Source organism: Artemia franciscana, chromosome 19 (assembly GCF_032884065.1).
Source record: "Artemia franciscana chromosome 19, ASM3288406v1, whole genome shotgun sequence".
NCBI classification, from domain to species: Eukaryota; Metazoa; Arthropoda; class Branchiopoda; order Anostraca; family Artemiidae; genus Artemia; species Artemia franciscana.
This window is the reverse complement of record NC_088881.1, coordinates 34,227,581-34,243,008: the sequence shown is the minus strand read 5'-3', so window position 1 is coordinate 34,243,008 and position 15,428 is coordinate 34,227,581. Positions and strand designations below refer to the sequence as shown.

The window sequence follows — 15,428 nt, the reverse complement described above, 5'->3', positions numbered from 1 at the left end:
TCTGGATGCCCGAGGACATCCTTAAGCAATTATCACGCTCCTAACCTTGAAAATACGAAATTTTATATGTGACAACATTAGCCTCCCATCTGTGGCATCTCACAAGTGTTTCCATAAAACTTATGTGGCATTCCATATAAATTTTACAGATAAAAATCACATAGAAAATCTGAAATTCAACTATCTGAAGTACAGTCAAATTCAACTGGTAAAACATATCGATAAAATCTAGCTGAGTAGGACTTCTATAAGAAAATTTAAAAAATTGAAAAAAATTTATAGCTGAGTCGGTTATGGTTGTTATGCTGTTAACATAACATGGTTGTTAGGTTGTTATGTTATGGTTGTTATTACACTCCCAGCTGGGGCAATTCAAAAGTTGCTTTGTAGAGTAACAAGATAAATTGAGTAAAGCGAGAATAATGAATAATAACGTCAAGCAATTCGTGGTAATGAACTGTAGGTAAAAAGCGACATGTGCCAACAGTCATAGAAATTCTTATATAAGTTTGGAAAAGACATCACACACATAAAAAATCTCGATTTTACGCATATTCTAAATACAATACATTAATTAAGTTTAAAAGTAAATATAGTAAGTTGTTGCTACTACTGAAACACCAAGCCATCGTTCAAAGCTCCATTCCAAGCTGTTCAAAGCTTCAATCTTTACCCACTCTCATGAAGTTTCAATTTCCTTCAAATTGTGACCCGGGGGGACGACTTAGTCTTTGTTTTTCCCCAAAGGGAAGGCCAAAAGTGCAACGTTTGACAATATATAATTCTTCTTACTTACTTAGATCCTCCTCCTACGCCTGAGGCCACATAGGGCAGCGACAATTGACCTCCAACTTGACGGATCTTGTTCCAATGACCAAAGTTCGTTCAGATTGGTTCGGAGACTCGTCGCCTTTTTCTCCAGGGATCGACAAAGTGTTCTGCGTTGTCTTCGACTCCATCGAATGCCAGATGGGGTTAAAAACCATACATCATGTGGGAGGCGTCCTTCACTCATACGGGTCATATACCCCCAGTATTTCTTATTCTGATCTCGTCGGTCACCAATGATTGTTCGGTATCAGCCCTTATTTGGGTATTCGTTACTCTATCAGTCAATATACTGCAAGGATTCCACGCAGGCAAATGTTTCTCCAAGCCAAGTAGTCTTTTCTCGGCACTTTTTGAAATGCCCCAAGACTCGCATCAATATAAAAGTACAGAGAGTACATTACTCCTAAACAATCGCAATTTCAACTTCTGAGAGTAGTTTCTACATCTCCAGATATTCTTCAGCAGAGTAAATGCTCCATCTGCAAACACTATGCGTAGCATGAGTTCTCTGTCACAATTCCCATCATGGGTCATTGTCCTACCGAGGTACTTGAATCCCCTAACCCCTTCTATGTCACTGCCTTCGTATAGAATGCCCGCAGCAATGGTCGTCACAACCCCGTTTGACATACTTTTCGTTTTATCAACATAAATCTGTAGGCCCATAGGGGCAGCTTTCGCTGATAGTTCATTTGTTGCATGTTCAATGTCCTCTTGGCAGTGAGTCACGAGAGCAACATCGTCAGCGAAATCGCAGTCGTGTATTTGACACTCGGGGCTTAGTTTTATGCCTCCTCTAAAGTGGCAAACTCGAAGCACAAAATCTATAAGTATTGCGAATAATATTGGAGATACTAAACATCCTTGAAATACACCAGACTCGACAGCGAACCACTCTGACATCCTATCGTCTTTCTGGACGGCACAAACCTGTGCAACATACAGGGCTTTAATCATAGTCACAATTTTCTGAGGCATTCCATACGCTAGGAGAATCTTCCACATTGTCTCTCGGTGCACAGAGTCCAATGCTTTCAAGAAGTCAATAAACGCCAAAATAATCTACACTTGTTATTCGTTTGATTCCTCGTAGAACACGTAAGCTAAATATCAGATCACAGCAAGAACGATTTGGGCGGAAACCATGTTGATCATCCCCTAAAATTAAATCCACTTAAGTCTGAATTCTACTACGAAAAATCTGACATAAAACTTTACTTGCGACATTCTAGAGTGTGATACCTCTCCAGTTATCGCATGATGTTTTTCGACCTTTCTTGGAGAGTTTCACGATAATGCCTTTATTCCAATCCGGAGGGATAGCCTCGTCGTCCCACACTTTGCTAAGCATCTTAACCATATTTCAACAGCTCCGGAGGGACTCCATTATATCCAGCTGCTTTCCCGTTTCTTAGTGACTTCAATGCTATTACAACTTCCTGAAAGGGAATGGGGCCCAAATAGATATCCAAGTTAAATAGGGGCGCGTCAGGGACCAACAGGGGCTCATGGGGTATCGGCTGATTCAAAACATCCGAGAAATATTCACTCCAACGGTTCTAAAGATCTACCTGTTTGGTAAGCAGCTGCCCACTTTTATCCTCTATGAAGGGCCGAGGGTTTGTTTGCGCGTCGGAAAGCTTCTTAGTAAGCATATAGACGGATTTACTATCACCCCGATTGGCTGCTCTTTCTGCCTCAGCTGCTATGTTCTCAACATATGCTCTAATGTCATTCCTGGCAGACGTTTTCACTCACTTATGGGCGCACTTATACTGTTTTTTTTAAGCTTTCACAGTGTTGCCTATCGCTAGGCTGACTAGATGAATGACTAGGTGAGTATTTACCAGCAAGAGCTTTCAGATTTGTTCTTTCCTTGAATCAGCTGTCAAGTTTCTTCACTAATCCATTCTTCCTTCTTTCGTTTCTTATATCCGAGAACTTCCACTCCAACATCTTTTAGGCACTCCGATAGTGATTTTCGAAAACCATCTGAACTTGCTTCGTCGGATTCATCGAAGCTCAAAGCTGCGAACCTATTTTCTAGCGTAAGATTATATTTTTGACGAATAATCTTAAGGGAACCTCTGGATATCAGATTTCTAAACTGTAACAGACACTTTCTTCACCACCTTCAACTTAATTTTGCACTTGGCAATAACCAGTTGATGGTCAGAGAAGCAATCGGCTCCTCGGTAAGCTCTAACATCTTCAAGGGACCTTTTTTTGCGCTTGCTGACGAGTATATGGTCAAACTGGTTTCGAATGATACCATCGGATGAATTCAACGTGTATTTCTGGATGGTCTTATGGGGGTACCATATACCTCTTACAATCATGTAATTAGTGACACAATAATCAACCACTTTCACGCCATTTTCACTGCTTTCACCAAGTACATGAGAACCAATGACCGTTGGCGCATAACCCAGGTTGCAGCCCACTTTCGCGTTAAAATCACCACACATAACCAATATATTGTGACTATGAACTTGTGACATCACTAAGCGACATACATCATGTGGGAGGCGTCCTTCACTCATACGGGTCATATACCCCCAGTATTTCTTATTCTGATCTCGTCGGTCACCAATGATTGTTCGGTATCAGCCCTTATTTGGGTATTCGTTACTCACTTACTCTATCTACAGTTAGATAAAATTTGTTACTTTTGTTAGATAAAATAATCATAAAGGCATTTCAGATTCCTTTGTCTTAAAGGCTGCACCTTTTTTTCATAGCACGGATTGTGGCACTACTAATGGAACACCACCAACTTTGCTTTACGTGTCTTTATCAGAGTCACTTTATTTATTTGTACGAGCATACACTGCTTTACGCGTCATTTTCACCACAGCGTCATTTTGGTAGTCACAAAACGCGCTTTCGGGATACAATCGTTAGATAAGATATTTATTTCAAAAAGATCACTATCAAAAGCCCTCAAAGGGCCGAATTCGGACTTCGGAGTCAACTAACAAAGCAAACAAAGCAAAAAACACTAATAACAATGAATAATCAAATTATGAGTAAAAAAAAACGATCAAACTAAACTTGAACAAATACAAGTCAGAAAAAAAGGGAAGGGGACAAAAAAAACAAATAATACAGAAAAGAACAAGAAATAAAGATATATATCTACAAATTAAAAGGGACACTAAAAAAAAGTCCGAAAACTCACAAAAAAGGAACAAAGCATAAAACACACGAAAAACACAAATGAATTAAAAGGGAAACTAAACCAAAACAGCGGGGGGCAAGCAAATTAGTGCAACGACCTAAAGCACCTCCCATGAAAAAAAGGGGAGAAACTAGTTGGCTATTTTATTTATTTTTTCTGTGATGAAGGGGACAAAGTTCGTTTGTCCCCTTCCGAAACCAATCCGTTCCAATCAACGAAACCAATCGTTGATTGATTTCTAATCAAGAAGGCATTTCTTTGCAGCACCAGTTAACACCAGTGCCACTCCAGCCATTTTAATACGCTCTTTCCCAGAATAAAGCACATGATAATTCTCGCACTCAAGGTTTTCAAACTGTGGAGTTCGTTTCTCAGATGGTCCAGTCACATCTAACCGATACTTATCAAGAAAAGGCGTTCAGTATCTCAGAGATTCTTCACACACACAAAAGTGAACTAGCCATTTTAGCCTTTATTTCATTATAGTCCAAGAAAGTGAAAAAGTAAGTAAGTAAGTAAGTACGACGGTACTATACCCTTAAGGTCCAAACCGGCGGTGCTGATCTCCGTTTCATGGCCCTTCAGCCAGGAAGTGCAATGGGGGGGGGGCAACCATCCTGTGCTTTCACACACCCTTCCTGCTTACCTCCCCCATATTTCTCCAGGCACCCATTTAGAGCTGGGTCAATTCTGGCTGAGCTTACAGAGTCACGCCATCGAACCCCGTCCCAAACTAAATAAGCGGTCACAACTGGGATTGAACCCGTGCCCCTTGGACACATAATTCCCAAGCCAGCACACCAACCACTCAGCCAGGAGTGGGGTCGAACCACTATTTGACCACTACATTTACCATGGCTTCTAACATCCTAATCTTAGTTCACATACTTATCTTCTGATTATTACAGACAATTTTAACAATGAAAAAATACCGTGCCTTGGTTATTCCATTTTTTACATCTTCACAGCATCCACTATCTTTACTAATAAAGCTACGCAAGTACGCGAAGGTATCTACTTGATTGATTTTCTAATTCAATCAGTGTGCCATATATATATATATATATATTATTAATTATACTACCCAGGTAAGTAAAGCTATCCATTTAATCGATTTCCTGCGTATCTAGAATCTTCGCACTCATTTATTCCCATTCTACGCAAATTAGTCTTCTTAGCATTAATTTCAGACCTATTCTTGTACCCTAAACTTTCTGAACTTGCAAGAATGCTCTTTTTTCAAGAGACCAAAAATGGGCAATTAGACCTCCTCCCGCGTTCTAAGATTTTTCTTTCAGCTGTTTCAAAATTGTGAATTTTTTAAGGTAGTACTAGACTTTCGTCAGCGTTGCCAAATTGAATCAGCAAACTAAATAAGCTAAACTAAGTGGTTACAAGCAACAATGCTTTCTGCAAATAAAAATTCAAATATTAGCAGTCTATCGGTTCCTAAGGATAACTAAATCTTATAAGAAAAGCTACAAATCCTATTTTAAGGAAATTATAAGGAATAATTATTAGTTAAATTATATAATTAAAATTATAATTATAAGGAAAGCTGTTTAGTGTTCCCTAACATGTTTTTAGTTTAGTTCCTACTGATTTTAAACTTACGTTTCTTTTCTTTTAAATTTGGCACCACTACACACTGCATAACTGCAAATGGAGTTCTTTTATAATTAACAACTGAACGTCCTATTTCCTTATTTTTATTATTTCATTCCTTGCTTTAGATTCCCTTAATATTCGATTACTTAGATTATATTTTAGATTTCCTTGTTTTAGGTTTCCACTTGACCAATTCAAAAAATCAGGTTTCATGTTCATTATCCTTAGTTTCATTGTCATTGTAATTCATATAATGACTCATAATGAGTCATAGCTTATTATAGTATAATAGTATAGTAAGGAAAAACCCCACTGGGCCATGGCCACAATAAACATACAAACACAATTAACAAAATTACAAATGCAATTAAAGAATTCAATTTAAAATTTTGATAAAAACGGTTAGAGCACAGAAAACCATTCAAAAACATTAACACAAACGGACAAATCAAAGTTATCATTAAAACTCTCACGATGGGTAATATCTACACGAATATACCACACCAGATTCTTAAATTTACACTAATAAAACCCATATTTCCCGGCAATGTTTCCACAAACTTCCTTTCTCAGGAGCCTTAATCCTTCACACTTCCCTAGAAAATAATAAATTTTCCCACCACTCTCCATACGTTGGGCAAGTAAGGACCACTCTTCATTCTAACCCTTTCCAAAAATCTTTTTATCATAATGATGACTCATAATGACTCATTGTAAATATGTAAGTAAATACTGCACACAACGAACTACTGTCAGTTCAAGGAGAGAAAAGTCTTCTCTGACAAAGTGAAATCGTCTCTGATTACAAAAAAAAAAAAAAAAAATACATAAAAGATTGATTTTAAACCCGAAAAAAATGATATTAGGAAGAAAAGTCGAAAAGCAGGAGGAGAGAAACGTTGCCAAGGAGCTGACTAATGACTAAGCAAGCCAAAAGGATAATGATAACCCTTTTTATTTAATATTTTACTATAGAGACATCTAACTGGTCCTTTTAGTATTACTGTCAGTTCAAGGAGAGAAAAGTCTTCTCTGACAAAGTGAAACCGCCCCTGATTACAAAAAAAAATAAAATAAAAAATACCTTTTCTTGTTTGTCCATACTGCCATAAGTTTCAATTTGAAGTTCTTGCATTGTGTTGGCTGCCTCACCAATTTTCCCCTCTTCTTCGAGCATCAATGACAGCTGGTGAGTCAACCGTGCTCGTTCAACTTCGACATAAATCTATACAAAAGAAAAAAGTAGCAGAAAATATCACATAAATAATATAATTACAATATAAAATAAAATAGAAAATTAGAATAGAAAAAAGTAGTACAAAAGAAAAAAGTAGTAGGAAAAATTACATAAATAATATAATTACAATATAAAATAAAATATAAAATTACAATAGAAAAAAGTAGTACAAAAGAAAAAAAAAGAAAAAAAAATCTGTTAGTAGGCCAAAGCTGCAAAGTGTGTTTCTACACCCAAATTTTCTAACTTTTCGTAAGCCTTCAGATAAATATAGAATGAGGTTTAGGGAGTGTGTATGTATGGGGGGAAGGGGGTAAATAATCTTTAATCGAAAATTCATTGACAGGAATGTATTTAAAAAAAATATATATAAACAAAATCTGATTAGGCTTCCCAAATTCTAATTTGAAGTTAAAATTGTATGCTAAAATCTAGTCAAACTTTACTTTCATACAAAACAGTCAGGGTCATATCCCGGATTTTTTTTCGCGGTGGGAAGGGGCTTTATAAAACGACATTTTTCGTGCGGTGTTTTACTAAAAAAACACAGCAAAATTTTTTTATATTCATTTTTGTTACGTTTTTACAAGTCAAACAAACATTTCAGGGGGTCTAACCCCTCTAACCCCCACCCCCCTTCTTTATTTTTTTTTAATTAGAAAAATAGTAATATAAAATTAAAGACAAAAATCAAAATTAATGATTAAGCAAAACCCAATTAAAATAAAGAAGAAAGCTACTTCTCCATAAAATCGACACTGTCAAACTTTGATCTTGACAAAGTATTCACAAAACAAGATTTCGCCTGATTTGACGAGTACATTTATTCCTCTCATGAATACAAGCCACTACACGCGATTCTATCTCTGTTCTTTTATCAAGGCAATTCATAAATTTGAAAGTTTTGTTCCATAGAAGGCAAATGTTCCATTTCTTCAGAAATTAATTTGCTCCTCTTTAATTACTGATAAATGCCTCAAGAATTATGGCAATTCTTGATTGTCATATGAGAAATATAACAAAAATACAATTTAAAATTTGGCAAAAATGGCAGCAAAATTTTAATTAAGGTTCTCATAGCCCAATTTGAAGAATCTGCGTGATACCCTAGTTTATAATAATAAAAGAACAAAGGGGGTTATTACATAGAAAATAAACACTACTTAATTTTTTTTTGTAACCACTTTTTATTCCATCAATTCAATATTTGAAAATTTGACTTTTTTTCATGTTGTGAAAATTTAACGTATTTTTCGTCATAATCTGACCTTGCGTCTTCTTTAATAACTGATTAATTGTAATAAAAATCGTGATTACTATTTATTCATATAGGAATAAATATAAGATTAAATAAAAGAGGAAACAAATCAACGAATCTTATTCAAAGTTCCCATAGCTCAATTGAAAATAAAGTTGAAGTACCAAAAATAATACAATAAAAAATAAAATAAGAAAAGAGACATAAAATAAACAGCAACAAAATTGACACTGCCAAAATGCCGCTCTAACAGCGCCATATTTACGCTATTAATTTTTAAAAAGCTTTCTCCACAAAACAAGTGTTTCAAAGAAAAGTTAAGAGCTCCATATGGCCAAAAATGGGCAGAATTAAAGTCAAATAATCTTCCAAGCGTAAAACTACCACAAACCACTATCAATAAATAATTAAAACTCAAAACGAACAGAAATTACAACTAATAGCCGAGTCAAACTCAAAATGAGCAGGAACTAACACGAGTAGGGCTGATAACCCCCATGCCTTCTCAGGACCAGAACATAATTTGCGCTTTACCGAATAAACGACAAATAACCACAGATTGTCAGTTTAATTGACATATACTGATATTTATTCTTTAAAGTTTTGATAATTTTTTTTATGAAAGTAAAAAAGAGAAAACATTAAAAATTTATTTTGTTATCCGCTCTTTACTTAGGCAGCACTACTGCACTGCTTATGATCTGATTTCGTCATTTTGACGAAACTTGGTGGCCTTACTTTTTTCATGGACTGCACGGAATTGTGCACATTTTTTTTTTGTTAGTGCCTTATGACCATTCGAAATTTTGACAAATTTAACTTTTTATATCACAGAACCTAACAAAAATGTCTCTGATTTCGTCAGATTTTGACGAAACTTGGTGGCTTTACGTTTTTCATGGACTGCACGGAATTGTGCACATTTTTTTTTTTTGTTAGTGCCTTATGACCATTCGAAATTTTGACAATTTTAACTTTTTTATATCACAGAACCTAACAAAAATGTCTCTGATTTCGTCAGATTTTGACGAAACTTGGTGGCTTTACTTTTTTCATGGACTGCACGGAATTGTGCACATTTTTTTTTTTTTGTTAGTGCCTTATGACCATTCGAAATTTTGACAATTTTAACTTTTTTATATCACAGAACCTAACAAAAATGTCTCTGATTTCGTCAGATTTTGACGAAACTTGGTGGCTTTACTTTTTTCATGGACTGCACGGAATTGTGCACATTTTTTTTTTGTGCCTTATGACCATTCGAAATTTTGACAATTTTAACTTTTTTATATCACAGAACCTAACAAAAATGTCTCTGATTTCGTCAGATTTTGACGAAACTTGGTGGCTTTACTTTTTTCATGGACTGCACGGAATTGTGCACATTTTTTTTTGTTAGTGCCTTATGACCATTCGAAATTTTGACAATTTTAACTTTTTTATATCACAGAACCTAACAAAAATGTCTCTGATTTCGTCAGATTTTGACGAAACTTGGTGGCTTTACTTTTTTCATGGACTGCACGGAATTGTGCACATTTTTTTTTTGTGCCTTATGACCATTCGAAATTTTGACAAATTTAACTTTTTATATCACAGAACCTAACAAAAATGTCTCTGATTTCGTCAGATTTTGACGAAACTTGGTGGCTTTACTTTTTTCATGGACTGCACGGAATTGTGCACATTTTTTTTTTGTTAGTGCCTTATGACCATTCGAAATTTTGACAAATTTAACTTTTTATATCACAGAACCTAACAAAAATGTCTCTGATTTCGTCAGATTTTGACGAAACTTGGTGGCTTTACTTTTTTCATGGACTGCACGGAATTGTGCACATTTTTTTTTTGTTAGTGCCTTATGATCATTCGAAATTTTGACAAATTTAACTTTTTATATCACAGAACCTAACAAAAATGTCTCTGATTTCGTCAGATTTTGACGAAACTTGGTGGCTTTACTTTTTTCATGGACTGCACGGAATTGTGCACATTTTTTTTTGTTAGTGCCTTATGACCATTCGAAATTTTGACAAATTTAACTTTTTTATATCACAGAACCTAACAAAAATGTCTCTGATTTCGTCAGATTTTGAAAAAACTTGGGTAGCAATGGACTGAAATTTTGATTTCAGAAATTTTCGATTCGAAATTTTGACAATTTTAACTTTTTTATATCACAGAAACTAACAAAAGTGTCTCTGAAAAATAATTTGCATCCATCTTATTTACGGATCAATATTAATAAAGTCATAATCTTGGTTGAAATATGGTAAAGGAAAAAAAAAGAACAAAAAAACCCTGAAATTTGGTTATTAACATAAATCTAACTAAACAGGAAAATATCAATAAAATCTGATTAAGAGTTTCCCATAGTACAATTCGAAGCTAAATTTTTATGATAAAAAAAAAATTATAGGTAAAGAATGCGGAACTAGACTCTAAAATCCAAACCAGGGATGGTGATCTCTTTTTCATCGACCTTCAGACAGGAAATGCAATGGGGGGTTAGGGGCCATCCATCCTGTGCTTTCATAACACCCCTTCTGTTTACCTTCTCCGGGTACCCACTTAGAACTGGGTCAACTCTAGCTGAGCTTACATAGTCACATCACTGACCCCCTTTCATTGACTCCAGGAATCGAGCCCCTGTCCCCTCACGGACACACTCTATGATGCTCTAAACTAATGCAAGGAATAGAAGAATAAAAACTTGATTAGAGCCAAAATAGACAGATTTTACACAAAACACAATACATAGGTATAGCCGCTATATAAGCGGCTATTAAATGGGTATAATTTCCAAATTGCCATTCACGTCTTTACTCGCGATTCAACTACTACTAGCAACTCACTGTCGCAACAAGGCAATATGTACAGGGAAGGTAATGTGGCAAATGTTATCATAATTTAGCGGTTACTAGGTCGTAATAGCTGCTAAGAAACACAAAGAAAAAAAAATATAAAGAATAGAAACAAAAATAATTCTATATTATGAGTAAGAAATAAGAACATATATTCATAAAATATAGTCTTATATATTCATGAATAAACTATTATTTGTCGTACAAAGAGTGCAGAGACAGGAAGGGGGGGGGGACAAGAGAACCCCTTACTATAAATTCCCATAGTTTTCTATGTGACAATTTATGCGAGAATTTATATTGACAGTTTATGTGACAATTCTCACCTAAATCCCATTTCAGCATTTCATAATTACGATTCCGGCAGTGACTAATTTTAAGTGAAGCACCGTTTTATATGCAATATTTTTGCATAGTATATTATATTACCATTATTATGCCATTATATACCGTTAAATTGCTATTATGTACCATTAGCCATATTGTACCAGCATGCTGGTATGTGGGAAAACTGTTCAGCTGGTTACACTGATGATTCAGCTGGTTAGCTGTTCAGTACAGTTATATTCTTTTTTTTTGTCATATAGGGGATGACATGGCTAGTCAATGGGGATATTTAAGACCAATTTACCCTTGGAGTGACTAATTAGTCCCGCAGTGACTAATTTTAAGTGAAGCACCGTTTTATATGCAATATTTTTGCATAGTATATTATATTACCATTACTATGCCATTATATACCGTTAAATTGCTATTATGTACCATTAACCATATTGTACCAGCATGCTGGTATGTGGGAAAACTGTTCAGCTGGTTACACTGATGATTCAGCTGGTTAGCTGTTCAGTACAGTTATATTCTTTTTTTTTTTTGTCATATAGGGGATGACATGGCTAGTCAATGGGGATATTTAAGACCAATTTACCCTTGGACTGATCTTGAGGAAAAATACATGGCTGCTTTCTCTTATTCGTTCTCTTGTTCTAAATTTTCTCATTTTTATAATTCGTTCTCTTATTTTCGTTCTCTTATTTCGTTCTCTTATTCTGCTTTCTCTTATTCTAAATTTTCAAATAGATTTGTTCCTACATTACACTTAACTCAATAATTACAATGAAGCATGTTTCCGTTAGTTTTAGCTTTTTATATTAAATGTGAATCTTGAAAGAAATTTATAGAATTCAAACGTAAATCTCAAAAGAAATTTATAAAATATCTGACATCTTTAAATAGATTTGTTTCTATATAACACACATAATTCAATAATAAAAATGAAGTATGTATCCTTTAATTCTGCTTTTTCTGTTAAACGTAAATCTCGAAAGGAAAAATTATAAAATTCAAAACGTAAATCTCGAAAGAAGATTATAAATTTCTGAAATTAACGAATAGATTTGTTTCTACATCACACTTAACTAAATAATTACAATGAAGTATGTTTCCTTTAGTTTTTTGCTTTTTATGTTAAACCTAAATATCAAATTAAATAAAAAAAACAAGTTTTTTTTTAGCTGAAAGTAAGGAGCGACATTAAAACTTAAAACGAACAGAAATTACTTCCCCTTCAACGCCCCACTCTTTACACAAAAGTTTGAGTCTTTCTCTCAACTCTGCTTTTTAAAACTGTAAAAAACATTAGCGTAAAAAGCGGGGCGTTTGTGAGGAAGCAGCTCCTTTCATATACGAAGTAATTTCTGTTCGTTTTAAGTTTTAATGTCGCTCCTTACTTTCAGCTAAAAAAAAACTTTTTTTTAATTTAATTTCTGAACGTTTTTGAATCAATACATGTTTTGATTTTGGCTCTCGCAGAGGAATAATTAACACGAAATTTGCAAGTTTTTTTTTTTTTGGCTAAATGGCTTTCTCATAGTTTTGATCGAATGATTTTGAGAAAAAAAGGAACGGTGGAGGAAGCCTAGCTGCCCTGCGATTTTTTGGTTACTTAAAAAGGCAACTAGAACTTTTAATTTTTTACGAATGTTTTTATTAGTAAAAGATAAACGTAACTTATAAATTAGCTCACGTAAGGAACTTTTGTAATCTAATGTTTTTATTATATATATGAGGGGTTCACCCCCTCATATATGTACCTCGCTCTTTACTCTAAAGATTAAATTTTGTCCCAATTCATTAAGAATGACCCCTGAATCACAAAAGCCGCAGAACAAATAGTTGAAATCACTAAAAATATTTTAGCGTAAAGAGCGAGGTATTAGGAGGAGGTGATCCCCTCATATGCGTAATAATTTCTGTTCGTTTTAAGTTTTAACGCTGCTCCTTACTTCCAGTTGAAAAAACTTTTCATGTTTATTTTTTTATTGTTTTTTTTTAATAATGCTAGAAAATCCAGCGCTTCCTTCATGGAAATTTTCTTCCCCCTTACAAATTCCTCGACGGAAAGTTCCCCCAACATATCCCCCTCTTGTCCACCCTCCCCCCAACCAAAAAATCCTACTGAAAACGCCTGCACACTTCCCAATAACCATTGCTATGTGTAAGCACTGGTCAAACTTTGTAACTTGTAGCCCCTCCCACGGGGACTGTGGGGGAGTAAGTCGTCCCCAAAGACATAGTTATAAGGTTTTTCGTCTACGCTGAATAAAATGGCTATCTCAGAATTTTGATCCGTTGACTTTGGGAAAATAATTAGCATGGGAGGGGGCCTAGATGCCCTCCAGTTTTTTTGGTCACTTAAAAAGGGCATAGAACTTTTCATTTCCGTTAGAATGAGCCCTCTCGCAAGATTCTAGGACCACTGGGTCGATACGGTCACCCCTGGGGAAAAAAACAAAACAAAAAAAAAACAAAAAAAAAAACAACAAAAAAACAAACAAATAAACACGCATCCGTGATCTGCCTTCTGGCAAAAAATTAAAGATTCCACATTTTTGTAGATAGGAGCTTGAAACTTCTACAATAGCGTTCTCCGATACGCTGAATCTGATGGTGTGATTTTCGGTGTGAGATTCTATGACTTTTAGGGGATGTTCCCCCCTATTTTCTAAAATAAGGCAAATTTTCTCAGGCTCGTAACTTTTGATGGGTAAGACTAAATTTGATGAAACTTATATATTTAAAATCAGCATTAAAATGCGATTCTTTTGATGTAGCTCTTGGTATAAAAATTTCATTTTTTAAAGTTTTGGTTACTATTGAGCCGGGTCGCTCCTTACTACAGTTCGTTACCACGAACTGTTTGACCAGATAAAAGCGAAAACACGACATGTTTTTTAGCTGTAAATGTTGAATAGTTGAGACCATATATTACTAACTATTATAATAAGGCCGTGATTTAGCGGTGTTTTGTTATTATTATATTGCTATTGTTATATTACTCCCCTCTCTCCATGTACTTAACTTAAATTTTTTTCGCAGGCTGACCAATGGTCTGCGTTGTGCAGCTATCAATCACCTGATTTGATGTCTTCGGCCGGGAGTGCAATGCGCGGTTGGGGGCAAATTAACCGACGCTTCCCGTGTTTTCCCCTAAACTTCTCCAGGTACCCATTTAGAAGTGGACCGACTCTGGCTGAGTTTACAGAGTCACACCATTGCCCCCCGTTACAAACCAAATAACCAGCTACACCACGGCTCGAACCCCTGATCTCAGGATTTCAAGTCTGGAGCGCTAACCACTCTTAACTTAAAAATTTTCTTGTCATGATTAACGAAATTGGCAAGGTATCCCCCCAAAGATGGAAATATGTAGATGACTTGTCGATCCTTGAAGTATATCATAGGAATATTAAAAGTGACCCCGTTGAAATCCTAACCCAATGTGCGGATGAATCTAAGAATCTAAATATGTCAGTAAATTCCACTAAATCACATATCAATCAATAACAATCAACTTCTTGAAATCTACTACTGTTTTTTGCGACCCGATCCCACCCGAAACGCTAGTGAAACATGTTAAACTCCTTGGTGTCACAATTTCTAATGATCTTAAGAGCCTCCTTAGCAATCCCAACTTACTCTCCGATCCATGTTGTTACAAACAGTTTTCATAAAAGTTTCATCCCCTTTATTCTGGAGCACCTTAATAATAATTCCCAATTATGTCCTTGCCAAAATCCCCTTTTCCTCTATTTCCGTTTTAATTTTTATTTATTGTAATATTTTTGTAATTTAATTGTCAAGTTTACTGATTCGCCCTTTATCTTTGATGATTTTGTCTTTTCAATTTTTTTTTTTTAATTTTAAGTGTTTGACTTAATGTACTGATTTTTTTTTTCTTAACTTTTATTGACATATAAAGCGAATTCGGCTTTATAGAGCTTGTGATAGCTCTTTGAAAATAATCCTGACCATCTTATCCTGACCACTCGGCTAGGACCCCTCCATGTAGGTGTGAGAAAAATTTTTAGTTTTAAAGTGTTATATTTTTTTTTACATTAATGACAGTTATAATTGATAGACGTATAGATGATGAAATGCCTAGTCAATAGG

At 35.1% G+C, this 15,428-nt stretch overlaps 1 protein-coding gene across 1 annotated transcript in view; it reads right to left on the bottom strand.

Moving 5' to 3' along the window:
* The window catches only part of LOC136039597 (26S proteasome non-ATPase regulatory subunit 12-like), a 65,900-nt gene that overhangs the window by 21,591 nt on the left and 28,881 nt on the right, over positions 1-15,428 (bottom strand). Inside the window, exon 4 of the mRNA XM_065723463.1 lies at positions 6,705-6,845. Within this exon, the coding sequence (XP_065579535.1) occupies positions 6,705-6,845 (141 nt within the window). The remainder of the gene's footprint in view (positions 1-6,704; positions 6,846-15,428) is intronic.